The 26199-nt window shown below is 34.8% G+C and overlaps 1 protein-coding gene across 3 annotated transcripts in view; it reads right to left on the reverse strand.

Annotated features, from left to right (window-relative positions):
* The window catches only part of cadm2.L (cell adhesion molecule 2 L homeolog), an 891984-nt gene that overhangs the window by 146172 nt on the left and 719613 nt on the right, over positions 1-26199 (reverse strand). For all 3 annotated transcript variants that reach the window (XM_041581600.1, XM_018245992.2, XM_041581599.1), the window contains one exon: positions 823-975. In XM_041581600.1, the coding sequence (XP_041437534.1) occupies positions 823-975 (153 nt within the window). The remainder of the gene's footprint in view (positions 1-822; positions 976-26199) is intronic.

The following is a 26199-nucleotide window of genomic DNA, read 5'->3' on the forward strand; positions in this document are numbered from 1 at the left end:
TATTCAAGCTCATTTGAGGTCTAAAAAGCTCACAAATGTACATGGATATTTTGAAGAGTCCCTGCAAGTTAATGTGTTTCCTTCCTTGCACTAGCCCTCCTTCACCTCTGGCCTCTTATTTAAACTTGTTCTGCTGCCTCATGCCTTGTGCCTGCCTAAGGACTTGTAGTACCTGCCTCAACCATTTCCCAGCATTTTTTACCGTATTTCTTCTCTTTATGCTCATTTACAAATATTAAATAATTCTGCTGAAACGGCAGATTATTTCTCATTTTCATCAATTTACCACCATGCGTTCTCAAGGTTACACATCACATAGGTTCCTAGCTACACCTGTGGTCTCTCCAGACAGTTACCATATGAAGATATAATGAGCCATGTGTAAGTATCTCAGACTTATTGAGATGGAGTAGTTCATTAAATAAGTGGTTCAACTAGGTAAAATTACCTAATTACATACCATCTTAAAATCAGCGCTCTGAAGAACCAAGATTGAGGGATCAAGCATAAAATGTAATTGTTTTCTGTTGCACTTATCTACATTGTTTCATAGAGCAAGTCACAAAAAAACATCCATTCTGTCTAATTAAAATTGTAGTGAGAGCATATTCCTGACACAAGCCATGTCTATTAGGTTCATGCTGAACCACACGAGAACCAGAGCTGTTCAGTTTTATGAGACTTAGATCTACATGTGCCAGAAAAGACTACGAATAGCTTTTTAATGTACTGTATTTGGGCTTGGATTTGTATAGCAGTTAAATATAAAGAAATGTTTTTCCGAAAAAGATTAAATACACACACATTAATAGTAGCACTTACCCAAAACTGTTAAAAAAGCCTTGGAAGTTTTGACAGGCATAGTGAATAAGGAGCAGGTGTACTGTCCTTCATCTGACAGAGACACGTCACTGATGCTTATACTAAGTTCATGCCAGGAAGCTCTGACCAGCTCAATGCGGTTGTCCCTCAAGGCTGAAATAAAGAAATAAAATAAAGACAATGTTAAATGGTTATAACATGACATCTGAAACAAATTGATATTACAAGTTGGAGATGACACAACCATTACTAAATTGAAAGGAAGGTCACCTAAAAAGTAGGACAAATAGAAGCAACGTTGAAAAATATTTTTATGCTTTTTAAGATAATTTTTTAACATATTTAACAACATGGGAAGATATTTAACTTTACTGCCTTATCTGCATTCGACAGTATGTGCATTGACCCTAGCAGCCGGGAAATACTTCTTCCATCTAGTCTGGTATCAAATCGTTTTCTGGTTGCTTTGAGCAAAATGTTTTATAATGCTCCCCATAATTCCACCCTATCTCTTTGCCTATCTCTTTCTAGTAACTCCTCTTTCAAGAAGGGGAGATATTGAGAGAACATGGTAACTGAACATTTAACAGGCATTTGGCTAAATCCATGTGTCAATGCAGCCTCACTGACTGTCTGCATGATCATCCATCCCAATAATGTTCTTATAAAGTGACCTTTCTTGTTGCAAGTTGACTTATGACCTCAATAGAAATTGTTTGAGGCGAAACAACATATCTAGCAAGTTAAAAAAAACCTCCATTTACTATAAAGTGAGACAGAAATGTTGGTGGACGAAGAGCAGTCGTTCTTTTTGTAAGTTAACCTATTGTACACATACAGTACCTTGTTTGCTATTGACAAAATAAAATCTTGCTCAAGATGATAGGTGGCATAGACAGATAGTTCTAAACATATCAGATGCAATCACATTGGATTTTCATTGTTCACAAGAAACGGTCTAAGCAATCATTTAGAGAAAGAAATCTCATTATCTAACCATATATAACTCATGGTTAAATATCATTTGACATTCTCAGATAAATTCTGATGTTGAAATCTTTTCTTGGGCTAATATAAAACATATGACATCTTACTGTTGATTTTTGAAAGTAGCACCGAGTTAATTTATGTTGACAAATAAAGGTAGGACATTGATTCACACTCTGAAATAATTGCTTCTCCTTTCTACTGTTTGGATTAAATGATAAGGAGTTATGGGTTAATAGTTTATCTGCGGTGCATGTAAAAAGGTAATTTCTCGAAACGTTTGCTATCCAACATCTTATTAAGAAAAAGACCTCAATCATCAGTGAATAGAACACCAGGGAATTACCTAGAATATCCCTTAAGCACCAAAGGCAGCCATGCTTAGCAGGTTTTCATTGGAATTAATAGGAATAACATACTTAAATCAATGTCTGAAATCAAATTTTCAACATAAAGTAGACAAGAGATAAACATAATTAGTGTATAGTTGACTTATTCTAATTTGCTGCAGTCATAGGTCACTTTGAAAGAAACAAAATGTGTACGTATGTTAATGAAATGGGAAGATAAATATATTGAGCCTACATTTATGACAATGGCATTTTAAATTGCACTAAAAGCCCAATTAAATAGACCAACTGCACAAAAACAAATAATTATTTATTGCTATTGCAGTTATGTGTATTGTAATTTGAAGATGTTTTCATTCAGTTTGTTCATTTTTACCAGCATGTAGCAAAGTTTCTACATTATAATTATACATAATTATATCCATTCAATTTGTAACTGTATTTTAGTTTTGAAGGACATATAGGACTTAAAGGAGAAGGAAAGCTCCAGAGTCAGTTTATTGCAAATAGATTTGCCACAATAGTGCAAGCTAGAACACTATATTTATTCTGTAGAATGCTTTACCATACCTGAGTAAACAGCTCTAGAAGACCTCTCTCTGTTTAGGATAGCAGCTGCCATATTAGCTTGGTGTGACATCTTTCCTGCCTGAGTCTCTCCCTGCTGGCTCATAGCTCTTGGCTCAGATTACAGCAGGTGGGGAGGAGGGTGGATGAAGAAGGCATGGGGAGAGGGAGTGAGGAGCAAACCGAGTATGCTCAAGCCACTGCTCTGAAGGTTTAAGGCACAAAGATCTGATACAGAAGACCATGTGTACACAATAGAAGGAAATAAATGTGGTGTTTCTTTTGACAGAGGACTCAGAGCAGCATTACTGATGGTTTACTGGTTTATTTATATAGAACTTTCCGACAAAGCTTACTTACGTTTCACCTTTCCTGCTTCTTTAAAGGACTAATTACCTCAAAACTGCAACTTTAGACTCCTCAATAGTGATGGGCGAATTTATTTGCACGTTTCGCTGCTGGCGAATAAATTCGCAAAACGGCTGCGAAAATTTGCCGGGGGAAGATTTGCAGGCGACAATTCTAGGCGCCCATTGACTTTAATGGGCGTCAGAATTGTCGCTGGCATCAGAATTGTCGCCAGCGTCAAAAATATTTAGACGCCAGCATCAAAATCCGTGTCTCGCAAATTTTTCGCCGTTTCGCGAATTTCATGGGAAATTCGCAAATTTTTCTGCGAAGCAAAATGGGAGAAATTCGCTCATCACTACTCCTCAATAAAAGTCCTATACATTATTCACTGACACCTTATCCTTGTGCAGTGCAATCTGTGCTCTGTGCCTTGTTCCATATTGATATGGTACAAGGGAGCTATTTACTTAACACCTTCCATAGACAGGCTGTACTTACAGGGCTCCTTAGTGCCTAATATCTCATGTGCTCCTGCCTTCTGCATCATGAATAATACACAAGGGCTCCCCTTGCCTCACTCCACCTATATGTAGTGCTGTCAAACCTACACAAAGATTTGTAACTCTTTTGCACTCTATGCTGGGAGATCAAAAAGTAGGCCTATGGGTCAAGGAGGTTGTACAAGGTGCAAAAAACATATGATGCCAAAAATTATAACTGCAAAATACTGTGTAATATGTGTTAATGAACATATGCTGTATATTTAATATGTGTTATTAAAGGTACAGGGGGTAATGTAATATGTTTTGCTATCCCAAAAAACTGCGCAAAGACACCTTATTGACCATGTTTGTGTCCTTTTGGACAGATTTAAAACTTCAATGACTTCATCACAAGTTTTGCGAACAAATGGCTTTTGCGAACCTTGGCAGCGTATGTAATTCATTTTCGCAAACATAAAGGGGCAGATTCACTAACTTCGAGTGAAGGATTCGAATGAAAAAAATTCGAATTTCGAAGTATTTTTTGGGTACTTCGACCATCGAATTGGTTAAATTCGTTCGAATTCGAACGAAATCGAACGATTCGAAGTAAAAATCGTTCGACTATTCGACCATTCGATAGTCGAAGTACTTTCCCTTTAAAAAAAACTTCGACCCCCTACTTCGGCAGATAAAACCTACCGAAGTCAATGTTAGCCTATGGGGAAGGTCCCCATAGGCTTGCTAACCTTTTTTTGATCGAAGGATTTTCCTTCGATCGTTGGATTAAAATCGTTCGAATCGTTCGATTCGAAGGATTTAATCGTTCGATCGAACGAAAAATCCTTCGATCGATCGATCGCAGGATTAGCGCTAAATCCTTCGACTTCGATATTCGAAGTCGAAGGATTTCAATTCGAGGGTCGAATTTCGAAGTATTTTTAACTTCGAAATTCGACCCTTAGTGAATCTGCCCCCAAGTCTTTTTAGTGACAAAATATGGAACGATACTCCAGAGCCGGTGTTAACGCTAAACCTTTGCTTACCGAAAAGTCACTTGTAATGTAATATTCGCCAGCAACTGATTTTTCATTGCAAGCAGTGCTAAACACTCGCAAAGGCACCATTTTAAATAACGCCTGTGACTTTTAATTACATTCCCCCCATAGTATATTAAAGAGTATATTGAGATATTCAGCTCTCAAAATGACTACACGTTTTATACCATATCAACACAGATATATTTATCATCTAGCTCAAACAGTGTTTAAATTAGATAAGACAAATAGATATTTGAACACAGGAAAATTCAATATGTTCATGAATTGTAAAACGAAACAGTGACAATAGAAATACTTCTCCAGAGAACTTGCTATTGTATTGGTTTAAAGAAATTTTTAAACCTGGATTCATAAAATATTTCAGTTTTATTATAAGATACATTTAAGATATTTAAATACATTAATGGAGTTCTTGACAAGCTATTAAAATGAAATCTTTTAACAGATAGCTCATGAAATAAGGTGCATTTGATACTAAAACCGAGTATTCATGTAAATGGGATAGATGCGATTTGAACTATGGATTTGAAAGAATGTAATTGCTTTCAGAGATAGGGAAGGGAATAATTGGTGCAAGGAAGTTCATAAAGTTTTATTGTTTGTGAGAGAAGGGGTGTCATAAATAAGCTTAAAAAATATAATTAAATAATAATAAAAATGAAGACAAGACAACAAAATAAAACGTAAATGCTTTAAAAATGGATAAAAAGGTGACAGTTGCACAGCATCATACACTGGTGACACAAAACAGCATCATAAAAGGGAAAAAAAAAATATTTATATAGCATTTTCTTCCATGGGCCTCAAAGAAATTTGGCCTTGTCTATGATGACTAGGAGTTGCAACAGGAATTTGAACTAGGGTCTTTAGCGTGAGATAAAGCATCAAAAGCAAGATGAGAACAAGTTATTTTTACCCTTAGAACTAGTCTTCTTCAATGGCTTACTCACACTTTTTGTTGCCTGGAACAGCAACAGCACATTATTATTAGAGATTTCCACTTATAGAAATGTTCTCTATAAATGTTTTCTGTGGATAAAAGTGCACTAGTTAATTAAATGTTAGAGGGGCATTATACCCCATTTTTCAACATTAGTTTGCTGAATAGGGCTTGTGATGAATTACAATTTTTCAGTTTTTTCCTGAAAAGCCAGAATTTTTCTGATTTTTGCCCAAAAATTCCAAAATAGTTGGATTTTAGGGCTAATTCCAGTGCAGACCACAGAAACTTCCAAATAGGATAGAGACCTACCATTGACTTCTATACAATCTTGGCAGGTCTGAGATGCCGGATCTTTGGTTTTTGACTTTTTTCATCCTGGGGGTATAATAAATCTAGAAAAATGTAAGTGTTTTTTTTTTTCACTTAAAATTTGGGATTTATAGTTTTTGGCATTCAGACTTTAATAAATAACCCCCTTAATGTTCCTCTACTGGCTGCCTTGCTTGCTGTAAAGGGCTTTGAGTTCTACCGGTGATCATTGTTAAAATGATTTCCTTTATAGTCCCTATTTTCTAGAGCAACAAATTCAAGAGTGCCAGCAGTTAAATAAAACCTATTTCTGAAAAGCATACTGTCTTTTCAAGAAGTTTTCTGTTTGCCTTTCAGACTCTCAACAAATGTATAAAGTACATTTGTATCACCCTTTTACTGTAAAGGTTGCTAGAAGTCCACAATGGAATGGAAAGGCTAAGTATAAGATACAATAAAACACTTCATGGTGCCTATGGAGACAGGAGAAAACAGACTCTGGTCTCAGAAAGGCAGAATTATGCTTTCATCAGTCAAGTCAATACCACTTTCATGCAATAAAGTCCCTGCCCCAGTGGAGTTTACAATAAAATGTCCCCTAATTCACACACAGTAGGGTCAGTTTTATCAGGAACCAAATAACTAGCCTGTATGTTTTTGGAGGAAACCCATGTAGACATGGATAGAACATAGAAACGCCTTGCAAAAATTGTGGCTGCCTCCTCACTCATTTATAGTGTTGATACAGTATATTTAATCTACATGCTACATGAACTGGACTTTGCAGAATGCATTGGTTTCTAAGCAGTCATGCAATAGGTAGCTCAACTGATAATCAACAAAGTAGCATGGGGATTTTATATGTAGCTGATATTAAAGGGATGAAATGGCAACCCACACTGTGGGTTTATGTAGCTATGTATTTTTTTTTAATTTTCAGTTAATTGTAATATCCCAGTATTGGATGGGACCAAATGTAGAAACATCAGGAACAACTCTATATTAAACATGTGCTAAGTTCAGTAATGGCTCTAATAAGAAAGAGTGAAGACCTTAAAACTGCATCATCAATGACTAATCTTTCATTAGACTGAACCATTTACTATTCCCTTACACCAGTAACTGGATGTACTTGATGCTCATGATCATGGGAAATGATTAGAGAAAGAAACAGATGGAGATACACGTCTTGACCTACTGTACATGTGTTTTAGATAAACCTTAGATATCATATATAAATAATGTTAGTTTATACATAATAGATAAGGTTAGATGGTATTGACAATGGAAGGCGCTTAATTGTCTCGCTAGAGAAACAGAGATCACATTTAGCCTGTTCTTGATAATGTGCCCAATAAAAGGAGCTGGAAGATATTTACTTTTCTGGTTCTTTCCATGTTCATCAATTACAATGTTATACATAAAATTGTGGGAGATGGTAGGGAAAATTATTTTAATATTCAATTTAGTTCCAGAACTGGGAAAAAGGTGGGCTTAGGAGGTTAAGAATGTTTTATATTTAAGCAGCTTTTTGTTAACCAATGGTCTATCTGCTACCAATTTTGGGGGAACTTCAATCCCGGATTCGTTTTTTACATTTCGACCAATGTACAGGCATGGGATCTCTTATCTGGAAATCGGTTATCCAAACAGCTTTGAATTATGGGAAGGCTATTTACTACAGACTCCATTTTAATAAAATAATTAAATCTTTAAAAATGGTTTCCTCTTTAATCAGTTATAATTAAACAGTACTTTGTACTTGATCCCAACTAAGATATAATTAATACTTATTGGAGGCAAAACAATCCTATTGGGTTTATTTAGGGGTAGATTTATTAAGGTTCGAATTGTAAATTCGAATTTTCGAGTTGGATTTTTGGTCAAAACTCACAAATTCAAGTTGGGAATGATCCAAACTCGCATTTGAATTTCCAATTCAAAGTCAAGATTTATTATACCTTTAGCATGGGAACAACTCAAATTTAACTATTTGCCACCTAAAACCTGCCGAGTTCATGTAGAAGTCAATGGGAGAGGTCTAGTGACCCATTTGAAGATGTTAATAGCCTTCGCTACGTTCAAGTAGTTTTCAGAGAAAAAAATGTACTTTAAGTTTTAGAGTTTTCGGGTCGGTAATTAGTTCAAGTTTTAGATATTCAACTTTTTTTTTAAAAAGAAACTATTCGACTTTCGAAGTTATTCGAGTTTATTCGAACAAAAAGTTTTTTTTCTTTTGCGAAATACATTGAAAACATTTATGTGAAGGTGTGGAGGGGTGTGTGTATGGATGCTGGGTTTTTATTTGGAGGGGTTGAAATTGATGGACTTTGTCTTTTTTCAATCCGATTTAACTATGTAACTATGTCAATGGGCTGCATTTTTTTGACTGCAGTTTTTTTTCCCATATTTTTTTATTCTTTCCATTTCCTGACCTTTTTTCCCCATTGCAATTTGGCACAGTTTGCCAAAAAATCCACCAATGGCAAAATGCTGAATCTTGCTTAAAATCCATGCCTGCCAGAAGAATTTGCTCAAGTTCATCACTATTTATTTTTTTGTTTTGCTGGTTCTTGTTTCTGGTAAGCTAGTTCCAGGACTATCATTTTCAGATACCCATTCTGCCAGTGTTATCCATTTCTGGGTCCAGCTTATCTTCGCTGTTGCTTCAAAGCATCCGCAGCGTCACCATCTTTGATGTTAACACAAGGACTTCATTAATCCACTTACAGGTTGCTGTGAAGACTTCAGATAATGACCCATCTATGCAAAGAGTGGTTATACTGTGCGCTTCATACCCAGAGTCTGACAAAGACCCCATAAGTGATCTTAACTGATAATTTTATAATATTTTTGTATACTCGAAAGACCATCGTAATTTTAATCCAACTCTGAAATTAAGGAGAACCCTAAACATTTTTTTGTATCTTGTACCAATAGTTAAGGGTATGTTCACATTAAACAAATGATGTAGCTTTCATTAAATATAAGAAAAAAGCATAGCTATAACTGTAAGTGGTATTTATATATCTTTAACTTGCCATTTTATATCTGGCTATCAATTCAAAAAAAATATTCTTGTTTTTGCTTCCCCTGTGTTTGGTAGGATCACTGACCAGGACAGCCTGTTAACCTGCTCCTTGGAATCATTTCAGCAGAGACATGTTTTGATAGCTGACAGCAGCCACAGATATAATGGTACACACACAAATAATAAAACAGAGAAAAAGAGCAAAAATGTTTTATTCAGTTGTGTCTCCAAAATGCTGAATATTTGTGTGATTGAGAAGCTGGAGACTGTGGTAAGGCTACATCTCTGAATGGCAGGTTTTCACACAACTTCAGAAGCTTGACAAGTAACATCACTAGTGATCCATTTGGGAGAGTAATGAATCAGAACCAATAGCAGATCAGAAAGGTACAGTATGTGGAAAGCAGAACATTGCAAAATAGATTTACAGATTATAGATTCTGCAAAAACAAAAAAGTAGTTACAAAGTTAATGTTGTTTATAGAGCCATCACGACTGACCTAAAAAGTATTTTTTTGTGACACCTTTAAATATTTGACCATAAGACTTTATTTCATCCATGCTGCTGCGATTATAGCCTCTAAACTCTATTGTGTTCTATGCTATATGGCAACAAAGAATGGAATTTCTTTGCTGTCTGTAGCTGTATGCATATCACAGAGATGATATCAGAAATCTAAAAAGAGTAAAGAGTAAGAGTTCTGACTAAAATGACTTTTGCAGTAAATAAACAGAAACTGTAATAGAATAGAATAGAACTGTAATCATTTGGAGTAAGAAATGAAAGCTTTGAATAATGGATTTAGAGTGACAGTAGGATAATATTAACAACAAGTGGCATACTTTTTGCATAGCATTTTGTTTTTGTTTTAAATCAGAAATGTAGGGCAAAACCTTTGGAACACTACTGTATATACATATGTACTGTATATATAGACTATGGGTTATTGAATATTTTTTATTATATCAGTACACAGGCTTGTCTGCTATTATAATGAAGAAGTGCTACTGCATATATAAAAAGGAGGTTATTTACTAAACTCTGTATTTTTCTCATTACTTTATTAAAAAACCACGATCAAACTCCCATGCAAGATTTGACCTTGTTTATTAATTGGATCTGGGAAATATAACAATTAAATTGAACAAAAACCTGAATCGTCCTATTTTTTCAGACTCTTTTCCTGAAGCACTCGATTTTTTCAGGTTTTTGCCAGAAAACCCAGAATCTTTCAGATTATCGGGTTGAACAAACCGGGCGCCATCTTGGATCTTCGAGAAAAGGGCACCTGCTGAGTGGTGTAATCGTAAACAGGCTTGAGACTATTGAGTTCAAATCCGGCACCCTCGAGGAAAAACCGGAACAGAGAATCAATCCAATTGCTTTTTGGGGGGCTCTTACAGCTGGAAAGACATCTCCTTGGAAATTGGCTTTCCACCTATAGCTATTCATCTATTTGCCTACTAATCCACTTAAAAAAATCCCCTGTGTATTTCACTGCTTCACCATATAGGAAAGTTCTGATCCACACCTCAAATTTGAAATAACTTTTCTATCTTGCTGAACTATAGCTCACCTTTTGTCAGTCTACAAGCATACACCACAACAGTTACTATATTACTTATATTTAAAAGAGTGATTACCCACCTGGATTCAATCTTTTCCATATTTATTAATAATTTATTCACTGTGATTCCTGGCCAGCCAGTTTTTTACAGAATTATGTGTAAGCAATACATGGTATATTTTTTAAACATACTGGTCTCATAATCCACCTTCTATTTATTTTTCTCTATATTGAATTTTATCCTCAATAGGACCTTGGGGATTGAAGGTGTCCTTTCTTGACCAGTAAAACATTAACTTTCCCTTAATGTCACAAGACTCCAAATTGTAATTAATAGTTACAATTGTATCTAAGTGCAGGTGCTGACTATTCTGGGCTCTCTGCCAAGAGTCTCTTATTAATTAAGTTTGAGAAACTTTGTATCTTTTAGACACCACAGTAGTGATGTGCAGGTCAGGCATAAAATCAACCTGCACCTGACTCTGAGCCGCAAAACCTGAATCACACAGACCCTAACCCACAAAATGTTTCCATTGTAGGACTTATGTCTTCTTGCTCTGTATGCTACTTCTGTACGTGCCTCTAGTTCCAAGGAATTGGATTCTTTGGCATCAGGGAGGAGTTTACTTCCCCATTGTGACCCACATCCTACCCTAACCCCCAATGTTTAGCCAAATTTCAATCTGAACCTGCCCAACCAGTGGTCAACCTGTGAGTCACTGCTGGTTCAGGTCAACCTGCACATCACTACACCACAGGGTACTAAGTAAAAACGACCTAACACTTACTACTTCTACTGACCCCGGGCCATCCAGCACACCACTGTTCTAGCATGAGGATACCAAAGAGACAGAACAAGTGGAGGCTTCCCTTTAAAAAAATTAGAAAAAACGAACCTGAAAAAAAAAAAACTTACCCTCCAAAATGTAAATCAGGCCTAAGTTTTACTTGGCCAAAACTCTGGACTACATGAAATAAAGGTTGACAAAATATTTACCTCCTACATGGGTTTGTTTGACCATTCACCACCATTCACCAATTAGCTATATTACTCATCAAACTTGTTTCCATTATTTTCCATTAATTTTCAAGACAAATCCCCTGATATTCCATATTATTGGTATCTAAACGAGCATACCCTTAAGAGTTTATTGTATTGAACTCAGCTGTATATTTATTCAAACAACATCTTTACAATACATGTTTATCCTTTGAGAAAGGAGACCAATGGGATTTTGTTGAGAACCTTAGAAAGAAGTACTGTAAAAAAAAAAAAAAGCCAGCAGCATCATTTTTAATTGAGAATATCCTCTAACAAGGATCAGTTATAAAATCCCACGGTGAATGGAAACATGGCTACTCTTAACTTCAAATGAGGAGACTTATATACTATCTCTTGTCCCCAAGGAAAATAATTAAGTGCACTACAGCATAAAAAGGTCGGAGCTGTAAAACTTTATAGAGGCAAAAAACCCTATTGGGTCACATAACTAGAAAGCTAAGAAAAGAAAGCTTAAAAGTATATTCAGTACATGCTACTGGTGAGTGATTTTACACAATAGAATTACGTTTCTCAGATTTACAAAGATGAAAACAGACATTTTTTTTAAATATTAAAAATATAATATATTATAATTTGCCTAATTATTAAAAAGACCACAAAAACTAGGCACAAATACAAGCATATTGTGATGTATAGGGATGAGGGGAAAAACACTCAGATGTCATTAATCTGGTCCTTGTGTTCCACATCAGCAAATCAGATTAGGACCAGATATGGATAATTTCTGTTTTGAGCAACAGGGATTAAAGAATATCTGGATGATAATGTGATATATGTGATATATTCACTTAAATGCCCATATGGAATGGTATTTATTGATCAAAAATCTTGGGCAATGCCTGTAGAGGGAATATCTACAATCTTACATGGAAACAAAACATGTTGCATGGACAATAAAGATTTACACTTTGTTATATGGACTTTTAAAGGATACTTTGTATATGTAAGGAGTGGACCCACAGTGACATCGTGGACTGATTACACTAGACACACTCCAATGTGGGTAGATCCATCATATCTTGTATATATGTACAGTATAAATGACTGTGTATTGTCACTTTCCACTCATTTTAAAAAGAGGCTGGAACTTCAAACATGTTGTTTGAATAAAGCATTACTTAGCAGCTAGTGGTGCGTCCTTCCTTCCTCTCAGTAATTATATATTTTGGCTTTGGCACTGTAAACCTGAGAAGGGAGTGTTCTACTGAGATGAAATGCTTTTTTTCACCAGCACATATTTAATCAGCTATTCAACCATGTTGTGCCATTTCTTAAAATAAAAACACACTGAAAGCACAGTATTAATATGGGCGTAAGTGCTGCTAGACTTTTTGGTGCTAAAAAAAGAGTAAAAAAGATGCAGTGAAAAAATCACTAAGTAAATTAATCATCTGCTGTAAAAATATCTGAAGTAAATGTAAGCTGTAGTAGAAATGAAAACTGCCATCCTTTTCAAGTTCCACATACTTTAAAATCTACAAATGGAGATTGTTGGCTCAGATGGCTCATCCCAGATGTGACCAGTCATCACATGAATTCCTTTTCTCCACTTCCCCCATTGCTTCTGATTTCTGCATCCACTTTTTATGGAACTTATACTCTGGAACTCCCTCCCCCCATCCCATAAGACACTCCAATGTCCTCCAGACTTTCAAACTATCATTTAAAGCGAATCTTTTCAGTCAATTAAGTTCTCACATGATAAACCATGAGGTAAGTTCTTCTCTTAAAACTGAATATGGTAATTTACTGGGAAACAGTTTATGTAGCATAATACGATAAAATTATATTAAAAATATTATACTCTAACAATTTCTCAACTGTATCTGAATTGCCTAGTTCTGTAGTGAGAAGAACTGGGGATTTTTCTAAAGATGTTCCTTTAGAACAGTACTGTCCAACTGTGGTACTGAGGGATGGAAGTTTTATGGCCTATGTGGTGGAGGGCCAATAATGAAAGCCAGTGTTAACCACTGCCCTTTTTAAACCACGCCCTCATTGAATCATGCCATGTTATCACAAAAAATGTTAAGATCAACCAGTGGGTTGGTGTCCACTGCAATCATATAACTCAATGTTTATATGTGGAAAAAAGTGTATGTCATATTAAGACATACCCTTAAATCCATATGCCTGGCTACTCCTCACCTGTGGATATAACAGCAAACTCACCCCAAATTTAAACACCTTAGCCCCCCTACAAGTATTTCAAATTGCTAACAAACTCCCGCTAGGTTCACCACTAGGTTCACCTTCTATAGGCAGAGCAAAGCAGGCAGATTATGGCACACACAGGCAGAGTGGGGCAGACAGAGTATGGCACACACAGGCAGAGTAGAGCAGGCAAAGTATGACACACACAGTCAGTGTAGGGTAGGCAGAGTATGGCACACACAGGTAGAGTATGGCACACACAGGCAGAGTAGGGCAGTGTATGGTAGGCATATGGGCCGTGTGCCACCAGTTAGACAAAAAATTATTTAAAGATACCAGTCCATATTTGGGACCCTACTTGGTGTACAAGGAAATATGCAATTATTTGCTGCCATACTAGACGGGTAGTTAGAGGACAATGTACTAAGTATATACCAAGTGATAGGCTTTGCAATTAATTATACTAACTAAAAATGTATTCATGTTGGTTTCAGGTTTAATAACTACTAGTACAGTGGTGTGGAGGCTTGCACATTGTACCACATTCATAAATGGCCCCAAATTGAAATAATACGATAAAGCAGGAAAAGATAGCTAAGGGACAGGCCAGCATCAAATGACTAAAATTTCAGAGGTCTTAACTAGATGTCAATTACATAAGCTCTTCTTTGATGTGCACAGTTATGCCCTCTAAGCTTCACTGATATGCATTTGTCTTTTGATATCTACAAAAAGCCTTTTCTCAAGCAATACAATTATCTATGCTGACCAAGCTGAAAATACATAATAGGGTCAAAATGTCTTTAGCTGCAATCTATCTCTAATCCATTGAGGCCAACACAATCAGAACTGCATGCCTTTTTGAGTTTAAATTATAGTTTATCACCACAGGAAATTCTGCTTCCAACTATCAACTTTTTTTTTTTGTATTTTCAGTTGTATGATATAAAAGACAACATTCTAAATCTTAATCCAAACAGGTCAGATCTAATGAACCCCAACACATAGGGGCAGATTTATCAAGGGTCGAAGTGAATTCAAGGGAATTTTCAAAGTAAAAAAATTTGAAATTAGAAGTAATTTTTTTGAAGTCTAGTAAAATCGCTCGATCATACATTAAAATCGTTCGAATCGTTCGATTCCAAGTATTTAAGCGTTAAAGCAGAATACACAAATTCGATGAAAAAAGTTTGAATTCAATATTCGAATTCAAAGTATTTCGATGGTCGGATTTCGAAGTATTGGTTAAATACTTGGTTAAAAAGAAAACAGCATCAGCCTCTGAGAATATCTTTATATGGAGAACACCTGCACATTTTTAAGTCTCTATTCCTTGAAGAAGTTAACTCTGATTCTTTCAAGTGGAAAATTTGTACATAAAGATATGTAAAACAGTCAAGGTTCTGCAGGCACTATTCTAATACAATATGTTTCATGTATACCAGCAGATAAGGTGATCCTTGCATCGCTGCTCAATAAAGGATTTATGTCAGTTCAAAGCACTGATAAATAATGTCAGGCTTATTCCACAATGAGAGGTCTCAGTATATACAAAAGAAAAATAGTTATTTGCTTTTTTTCCTGTCACAGTACTAATTCAGGGTTAGGTAATCAAAATTAAATTTTGATAAGAATAAAGTAGGTTCTTATCTTTTCCCACACCAGTATTTATTAAAAGGTAAGTAAGCTCTAAAATAACTTTGATGTTCAGGCAGTTTCTGCATACTATTAAATTGTAAAATATACAAATAGAGGTACAGGAATAGGATCAGTTATCTGGAAATCAGTTATCCAAAAAGCTCTGAATTATGGAAAGGGCATCTCCTATAGACTCCATTTTATCCAAATAATCCAAATTTTCCTTTTTCTCTGTAATAATAAAACAGTAGCTTGTACTTGATTTAAACTAAGATATAATTAACCCTTATTAAAAGCAAAGGCAGTCTACTGGATTTATTTAATGTTTAAATGTTTTTCCAGGTATGAAGATCCAAATTATGGAAAGATCCATTATCCAGAAAACCCCAGGTCCCAAACATTCTGGATAACAAGTAGCATACTTGTACTCCTATTTTGAACAGAACTCACTTCGTTACCAAATCTTTGTGAATTTTATAACACTTGATGGGTCACACTGGGCAGTAGATGACTTCAACATCTCAGACTGTAGATTCTTTGCCTAAACGTTCTTATTGTATTAACTGTCCCTGCAGTAACAACTGCTTGAATGGAAACCTTTTTTTTTTTTTTCAAAACGCATCAGTTAAAAGTGCTGCACTGGAATCTGCTTTCTTAAAAGAGTAAACAAATATATTAAATATATATTTAATATATAATTTTGAAATTTAGCATGGGGCTAGACATGATGTCCATTTCCCAGGTGCCCCCAACCATGTAATTTGTGATAAACTGATAAACTTCATTGACTCTTTATACTTTGCTCTTTACTTTACTTACTTACTTTACTCTTTAGGGCAGAGACACACATGAAGGTTCAGGGTGATTTAGTCGAGCGGCGACAAATTTACTCTTCTTCGGGTGACTAATCTCCCCAAAAAGCCTTCCTACCGGCTAGAATCTAAATCGCCAGCCAAGTGGCACTCGGAATGCTTCATTTTCTGAATTTGTCTAAAGTTTTCGTTGTGAGACAAGTTTCATTCTAACGTGGAAAACTACTATTTCTCTTAGCAAAAATCAATGTACATGTTTATTACAGAAACAGTTGCACTGTTGTTCGAGGTTGTTGAAAGTCTCACTTTCGATGGCTTTCAGTGCAAGCAATAATAAGTTGATTGACACAGGTGCACATATTGGGTTGAAGTATGAGCCAGTGATATTTATGGCACAAAACACTAATTTTGCTGAGTTACTGTGTAATGATCATGTTTAAAAAAGTGTTTAAATACACACAGGTGTCTATATACACACATTTACACACATATCTACGGTAGCATCTCAGTAATTAGTCCCTAAATCTGTAATGTTCAGCACTATAGATACATTTTAGGTGGTCTTTATTCTATACTACGTAGGTGTTTGTGTATTTGGTAATAACAACAGCAAGGGGAATAACTACATGCTTATTCAAATTATAAACTCCCAATAAGGAACTGTAGGCAGTCAAAAAATATTCCCCTTAATTTTTCTAATCTCTGGTATGCGTTTAATATACAGTACTTCCTTGGTTCAGTGCTTATCATTTGTTTCTGCAGTTCTTTTTGGCATTGTTACACCACAAACCATTACATTATTCATCTTGAAGAACAGCCTTGGGAAATAATTGCGTTATCCTCTGCTGGCCTCACTAGAGGAAAGACCCAACTGTGCAGTCATTAACTTTAACAAAACAGTGCTAAGCATATTTTGCTTCTTCAGGGCATTCTGAGCTTGTAAGCATTTTTCAACAACTCTAGCATACAGTGATGGGGAACTAGTATGTATTGCACATTGCATTACCTAAAAGTATTTTTTGCATGTGCTGGACATGATCATGATAAATAAGGCTGTGGATGCAGTCTATGGTAATTAAAGTTATTTATTATCCAGAGATTGGCTGGAAAAAAATTCACAGAGCTTGCACATATATAAAGCTCATTGAGTTGTAATAAATTGAAAACTCTCCTGATCATGACTATTTGAAAAAAAGGCTGCACGTACAACAATCATATTATCATATAATCATAAAGCATTGAAATGAAAGTTCTAGACCCATAAATCACCAATATATGTGCTGTATTTAAAGTGATAGACACAAGTAATGACTTCCATCATTATATAGGATACTTGGTAAGGTACTGATAAATAAACAAGCCAACATAGTAATAAAAATGGTAACATGGTGCATTGGGGTAAGAGAAACAATTTTGGTGGAAAATCTTAAGTGTCATGGGGCTGTTTTTTGCCCATGACTTGGGTAGTCACTTTAAACTTTATTCGCTATATATTTTTTGAAAAATAACTTTGACAGTGTTTATATGATCTGCTCCAAAATATAGTAAAAGTTTACTTTAAAAGATGTTCAATGAATAAAGCCTTAATGGCTAAATGACAGATGGTCTCACTACATGAACAGCAGCTAAAGTGTGAGAACGATCAAAAATAGAGACAGCAGTGAAAGTGTCTGTGAAGGTTCTCATTCATCCAGGTCATGGTATGTCTATAGTAATAAGTCAAATCAATTGGACTTGCTGTTTTTGATTGCTGTATTTTTCTTTATCCTTGAAGATGTTTTGCTAGTCATCTAACTGGCTTTCTCAATTCAGAATGTCCTGTACAAAAATATTTCTGGTTATGTACCCTGGAATCTTACTTCAATTAGCATAATCTGTTTAGTGAAACCAGCATGGGTTGACAGTAGTAACATGATTGGAGCTATGAGGTTCTATTAAACCACCCAGGTAGAGGTGCAAAAACAGCATTTTATGTGGCAGACAATAGCTTCTGCACCCCCTCGGTCCTGTTCAAACTTGGTTTTTCCATTTTTACATATATTTTTGACCCCTCTTTTGAACCAATCCTCCTCCCTGTCCAGCATGTGAACTTGGCAGTCTTGTACTTTTTTAGATGTAGGTTCACAGCTGAGTCCTGACCAGAGAAGCTGGCTCTTCTATGTTGTGCCATATGTTTGTGTAAGAGTTGTTTGGTTTTTCCTATGTATTGTATAAGTCTGAACATTCTTCACTGCACTGCATACATGATGTTGCTCTTTTTATGCTTTGGTATTGGGTCTTTTGGATGAACCAGCTGTTGCCTCAATGTGTTGCTGGGTTTAAAGTAGACTGGGATGCTGTGTTTATTAAAGATCCATGTTTTTCAGACACCCCAGAAAAATATGGGAGGGCCAAGTTCTTTCAGCTGCCCTGCTTTCCACCTTCACCGATAGTTTTAGTGTTGATTTAACAAAGGCCCAGTCTGGATACCTGCATGGTTTAAAGGGGTTGTTCCCCTTCCAACTCCTTTTTCAGTTCAGTTGCTTTCAGATAGTTTACCAAAAATAAAGACTTTTTCCAACTACTTTCTGTTTGCCACGTGTGATTGTTTTTCTGATGTTGAAGTGTAAAGTGTCATTTTTCACCTTGAAAAGTAGCTCTGGGAGGGGGTCGCCGACCCTGATAACTGTTCTAAATTGATACATTTAGTTGATACATTACAGAATCCATGAATTTCATTAAAGGCAGCTGTTATAATTGATATACTAGTTGCTAATACTCCAGAGATGCTGCTGAGAAATGTATCTACCAAATGTTGCAAAATTGTAACAGTTTAGAGTTTGTGCCTAAATTACTGAGCTGTCAGATTGAAACACCAGGGGCAGGAACATTAAACTTTAAACTTAGATTTTGGAAAAACGGTAAAAAAAAAAAAATTGAACGTCATTGAAAAAAGCCTTTATTTCTGGTGAACAATTTGAAAACAATTGAACTGAAAACTTCGACTTCATACTTCGCCAAATTAAAGCTACGTAAGTGCAATGTTAGCCTATGGGGACCTTCCACAGCACTTTTCTAAGTTTTTTTTTTTTTTGGTCGGATAAAATCCTTTGATCGATTGCTAAAAATCGTTCGAATTGTTCGATTCAAACAATTTAATTGTTTGATCAAACGATTTAATTGTTCGATCGAACGATTTTTAATCGACTGTAGGATTGCCAAATTTGTTGAAAAAAAAGTTTTTTAATTGGATGGTCGAATTTCAAAGTTTTTTGTACTTCGAAATTCGATCCTTAGTAAATCTGCCCCTAACTGTTCATTGTTCATTTGTTGAATTTTAACCATCTTCCCCTATAGTCAAGATGTGGTATTATGACTTATTAAATTATGAGTATTTAAATAAGAAAGGGTACCTTTTGCTTTACTTCGGCAATGTCAATGTCATACTTCGACTAAATCGTAGTTGTGTTTTAAAATGAATTAATTTCTATTGAACTAAAATCTATAAAATGGTCAATCAACAGATTCATAGCAGAGAAAATTATGTCTTTAGTCAGTGTCATAACTTAAAGTATCTGAATCAGCAGGCTATCACTACTAATTTTGCTTACATGTTTGTTGCAACATCAATAAATTGTATAAATGAAAACCCAATTTGTGTTATTTCCCATACTCAGTGGGAGAGTGTAGCCTAATTCTGTCTTCTATAATAGCTATCATATGGTCATCGTAGATAAATATTAAATCAAACTGTTAAAACATTGATGGCTAAAATAAATTATGGACGTTTATTTAATGGGATTTTTAAAACTATGATAGGACTCTGCTTCTATTCTTGGTGAACAGATGAATGTTTTTTAAATGACATACCTCTGCCTTTCCAAGTCGTGAACTGTTATAAAAACTGAACCGTAAAATAAAGTTAAGTACCCAAGAAATGATCAACCATAGACTGTCAATCACCAATAGGAGAAACTTTAAGAATATAGTTTATTCTGGGTTAATAGTCTCTTAAATTAGGATAAAGGAACTCATACTGTGAAAATCTTTCTGCCTTCTGATTAAGCAATGAGCCAACACGACAGTAAATATTCCAGAAATCTCCTATGGTTTGTCTCAAAAGCTTAATTCTTTACACTTTTCAGCTCCATCCTTCATTTCCAGACCATCATTGTATGAGCCATGTCAGAAATTTTCTATCGTGCTGACTGAGTGAAATGGAAGGAATAGATTTATGCTTTCAGTTTGACAGTTTATTTTAGCTAAAATCTTTGTCCTACAAGAAAAGTGTAGAGGAACACCTTAAAGAGGCCGATCACCTTAAAGGAATCAATGAAATGTACTGTGGAAAAGGTTATGTAAGACATTTTTAGTTTTTTTGTTTCAAAATGGAGGGGGTCAGCCGATTTATTTTACCTTTCTACAATGTGGACTTTAAACTTTCAATAAACGTAGCAACCAAAAAGGTAGAATTCTTACAAACTCTACAAGAATGTATGATGACTTTCAAGCAGTGTGATGCCTTAAGAGAATATCTTGCACTTATATTTAAGTTATTGTATATTATGTTACTGAACTGTCCAAGTACCACCATGACAATATGGGGTTGCATTATAAAAGACATGGGCAAGCAAATGTATAAATTTTTAAATTCAAGTTTTTTTCTAAAACACATTGCAAAAAAAATTAGGATTAAATGCAAACTAATTTCCCATTGATTTCTAAAGAAGTGTGGCAGTTTATAGGTTAGTCATCATTATTTTTCAATAGAGTTTTTTTAGATACATTGAAAAAATTAAGATCTGTTTTGTTTTGCTTAAATTTTCTCATATTGCAGAAAACACAAGATTTTCTTTAGATTTTGATAGCTTGAGTAATAAAACGTAACTTTGGCCTGTTGTACTAACCAATATCAACCAGTCAGAAGGTAGCATTTACTGGTCACCTATTTAAATAAAAACTTTACTTGGCTCCTGGGCAAATTGCCATTTAATTCTTAAGGGATAGATAATATATCTTTTTACATGTAAATTCAGAACAAAATAAAATAAACTAAAGTTTTCCATTGTTTTGTTCCTTAACAATTCCTTCAGTCTAGCTCCCTGTGAAGGCTGTATGACATCTCTACATTGTCTTTGCTTTTCTGTTACACACAACTCGTAAAGAAGCATTGTATATGTGCACCCATGGGAAGCATATAAAAACATATAACAAATCTGGCTGAGTGTTTGGTCTAACAGTCATTGTTTATAAATCGTGCAAAATACTTCTTTTTAGCATGGATTCTTTCAGGCTTTTTTGCAAGCAGGCAAATCATGATGAAATTTGAGAAGATGTTTGTACAAAACCTTTTTATATATTGCTATAATCGGCCTTAAAATAGTAAAATGGGGGGATTTAACAAAAAAAAAGTGCAATGATAAAAGAGAAAACTTTGAAATTTTTTCTATATTCATTACAATGTTACTTATTTAAATTAATAGATGTTGCAAATAATATAGAATGAGATATTAATCTTCACATGGTTATATATCATGACTACCTTTATTGTATGTTAACTATTTAAATTAATAGATGTTGTAAATAATATTGCATGAGACATTAATCTTCACATGGTTATATATCATGACTACCTTTATTGTATGTTAACTATTTAAATTAATAGATGTTGTAAATAATATTGCATGAGACATTATTCATCCCCACATGACTATCACTATAGTACCTTCATTATAGTCAGCGACCAGAAATCTTAAAGAATATTTGCCAGGTTTTAAAATTCTATTAACCAATATTGCATTTTGTGATAACAGTTGTAGTAAAAAAAAGGTCCACATTGTGCTTCAAATGGTAACAAAAATTGATCTTGAACTATGTCAGTGGCCATTATGCTTTTTTGCTCAAGTGAGTGATAATAAAGGGATACCTGAATAACAATAATTTATGTGACATGTGGTAGGATTGTATGTTATTGTACAAATTTTTGATGCCCAATGACTTTAATGCATTTGGACAAAAGAGTTGTGCATATAAAAACTGTCACTCGCCCAAAGACTTCAATGTGTTTTGTGAATTATTTGCCGTTTTTCGCGTTTCGATTCCTCCATCACTAATTGCCATGAACTAGAAAATTATAATCATAAACCTGTGTGTATAGAGCCAGAAATGAAAAGGTACAATAACCAAACTTTAATTGCAAATAACAGGATTCTATTGTACATTCTTAAATATTCGGATGACATAACAAACTAGCTGGTGAAACACTACTAAATTATCTTCTCTTCAGAGCAAATAATCTATACAGGGATTGTGATACTCCAAAAAGCAAAGGGAAGCAAAGAAAGATCTGAAAGTGTCCCACCCACTTTGAAAATGGTAGACTTGCACCAGATTTATGACAAAACTCAAGGTAAACTGAATCTGCTTTGAGACATCAAGCATGATTAGAGAGGACGCAACTGCATTGGGTAAAACAATTAACTTTGCTCTTGTACATGTGAATGAGCACACATTTTAAATGGTGGGGCTCATTGTGGCAAAATTTGTCTCCAGCATGCGGCTGAAATTAAATATCTTTGCATTATCCGTGTGTTTAACAACTATACAACCTTCATTGCTCGCTTGTGGCTACTCCCTTGCTTCATGTCTATGTGATGTCGTAAAGTACTTGTAGCCTAATATATTTGAGGATCTCTTATCTTTTCTGAACTGTGCATTCTTGAAAACATCTTTAGTGTACCATCAGACTGACTTTGTCCCTGGACAATGAAAGAAGGAAATATATATGGGTTTTATTTAAGGATTTGTCTTCAATATAGCTGCCTTGATTGTTGTAAAATGATTTAAATCCCATGGAAGGAAAAGTGCTAAATAAATAATTCCCTGTCCCTTCCTACCATTACTTTTTTTCTTCCAAGCAATTGATGTTGAAAAATGGGGATTTTAAGTCAAATAGACAGTAACCTGTGCATCTTGTGTGGCGAGAATAATATAACTGTTTAACGTACAGACAAACATGTATCAATATTGTCCTCCTTCAAGTGGCCATTTTTTGACCACACTATTACCAATGCATTTAGATTGTGATAAACAGCATTTGTGTTTTTCCAACTCAATGTTTCTTTAAATTATTTCTAGTTTTATTTAGTTAATTATATAATATGAAGAAAGGTCTGCGGCAGCTTTACAACATATCATTTGTTAAAAAAAAAAAAGAAATTAAAGTGGTTTTCTGCAGCACTACTTATAAATCAGGGATACAATACAGTGCCTTGCTGTGATGGAAATTAGATCATGGTAAATTTTAATAATAATTTAAATGTATAAAAAGCTAAAATATTAAATATAATGTCCTTAGTAAGAAAGTAATTTTCTTATATTTTGACTTTGTAGTAAAACAACACTTTTATTTCTTTTTTTATTTAGCTTTTGCAAGATATTTTTGGGATTAGAATTCTTTTTTAAGAGCAGACAACTCTCATTTCTCACTTGCTTATTAACAGTGGAACATAACTTTCTTCAATCTTAAATGCATATTTTTATGTAGTGATGACCACCAGACAAGAGTATAAAATGCAATAGTTAAAACCACTCCACTTTTCCAACAACCCTTTTTTTTGCCCTGAGCTAATGTAAGAACACACCTCTGCTCCCTTATTGCCCTTTCCCCCTTCTTCTAAAAGTGCCTACCAACCATGTCCAAAAATTTGCTAAAACCGAAATATGTTATATAAAAAAAATCAACAAAGCAAACTTATTTAATTTATTTAAAAGTCACGACACTATTTTTATTTTTTATCAAAATTGTTCATCGGTTCTAAATGAGCGCATCTGAGCATATCAAGTATTATCAAGTAGTATTTCAAAGCTTTTGGATTCTGAGGAAATGCAGAGGAAATGGGAATTGCAAAAGCAAAGCATAAAATGCAGTATAGTTCTTAACCTGTTGTCAGCTCCGATGAAAGCAACGGGAGTCATTTTGGCACCTTAGTCACGGATGGCTGGGCACTGCAATCTAAAACTTGCCTAAACAGTATCATTGCTTGTAATTTCTCTACTGTTTTACAAGAAACAAAATAAAATTGATGGTGTGTGTAAAAATTAAGGTATAGGAAGGATTACTCTTCGCAGTAAACCTATAATCACTGTTTCACATCATCAAATTTCAACACATCAGCTTCATTCTCTACTGAACTATAGCACAGCTAAAGGGACTAGGCTGTTCCAAATGTCGACAATATAGCACACAACACTGCATACTCCTGCACTCCAGCTCTATTATTATAAAATAGCCATCTTCTGTCTTAATATTCCAAAGAATATTGCACTAGGATGCCCTGAAGCTTGATGTGAATCAACATATCTGTTAATGGCAGCTAGTACTGGTCTGCCCTATGGCATATACAGTACTTATTTATATAGATTACAATATTGTGCAGTTTTGGTAGTTATTGCAACATATTCTTGATTTCCTCTTGGGGAAAAAAAGACCATAAACACATTTGAGAAAAAGAAGAGATTTTCCTTTGCGATATAGTTATTGTTGCTAAAATATTTATGTGTTGGGGACATTTAAGGTTTTTAAGAGTGGACATAATCATTTGTCTGAGGTTTTCACTTAAATGAGGGAAGATTTATGGATATATCAGATACAAGAACACAGGAAGAGAGAAAAAAAAGGAAAAACCAATGTGTAGAAATGTGCAAATCTCATTACAATATATGTGCAGCTGACTTCTGCAATAACTAATCACTTACTGTAAGTTGAAATATACCAGACAGAAGATGTGAACCTGTTAAAATGCTTGAAGAAACACATCTAAAAATTCTTCTATACTTCTCTTAGGGGTAGATTTATCAAAGGTTGAGGTGAATTTTCGAATGAAAAAAAAAATGGATTTCAAGCTATTTTTTGTGTACTTTGGATAGGGAATAGACCAAATTTGATTCAAATTTAAAAAAAATGGAAAATTTGAATATTGAAATTGATTTGTACCGTCTCTTTAAAAATTTGACTTCAACTATTTGCCATGTAAAACCTGCTGTTTAAGGCTATGGGGGACCTCCTAGAACCTATTTGGAGTCAATTGGCTGGACTTTATAATTTATATTTTTTTGGGGAAAAACTTTGAATCGAATTTGATCGAGTGCACTATTCCTTCGATTCGAACAATTTGAATTCGGCGGAATACAGACCTATTCGATCAAAAACGGGCCTATTCATCCAAAAAAAACTGCGACTTAATTTTGGTTGGTCTTTTTGAATTCAAATTTCGAAGTCTTTTCAAGTCGAAATTCGACCCTTGATAAATATGGTTTGCCAAATATGGTTTGATTTTTAGAGGACAGGTCTCACAAATTTTAATCTATTTTATTTCATCGGTTAATTTTCATGCAATAAAAATGAAGAGTAAATCAATAGTATAAATGGTTGAAAAATGGGTGTGAGAGGGTGTTATACATATGCATTAAAGTCAATGGGTGTCCCAATAATTTTGATGTGCAACAATTTTTAATTTTTTTGCGTGTAACAATTTTTACACACGCAACTCTTTTGTCCAAATGCATAAAAGTCAATGGGTGCCCGAATAATTTTTTTGTTGTAGCCAATCTTTCCACAGCGAATTTGTGCAGCAGTTTTGCGAAAACATTCGCCATCACCGGTATCCAGAAACGGCAAATTTTCGTCTGCAAAGGCTTTGCTACACTTTGCACCACTTCGCTAAGGCATAAATTCTATGCCACTACACTAATTCACTGACATGCAAAGTTGTGTCTCTGTAGCTGAACACTGGTGAAGTTTCGCTAATTCGTCAACACGAGCATTTCAAATCGAACTTTCGCTTGCATTTATTTCTGCCCAGCAAAACTTTGTTAGTACTCTTATGCTAGGTCGGGTACATATATGTCGTATATACATCTTTATTAGAGATGTTGTTGCATATGCTTGTGGCTAAGTGGTCACTTATTATTACACATGTAATAGGAAGCAAAATAAAGACAAAAAAGATCATCTAATGCCCTAGACATGAGCCCATCCTAAAACAAATGTGGCATGCCCCTCAAATGGTTGGGAAAAAATG

The sequence above is a fragment of the Xenopus laevis genome, chromosome 2L (genome assembly GCF_017654675.1).
Source record: "Xenopus laevis strain J_2021 chromosome 2L, Xenopus_laevis_v10.1, whole genome shotgun sequence".
In the NCBI taxonomy this organism is placed as follows: domain Eukaryota; kingdom Metazoa; phylum Chordata; class Amphibia; order Anura; family Pipidae; genus Xenopus; species Xenopus laevis.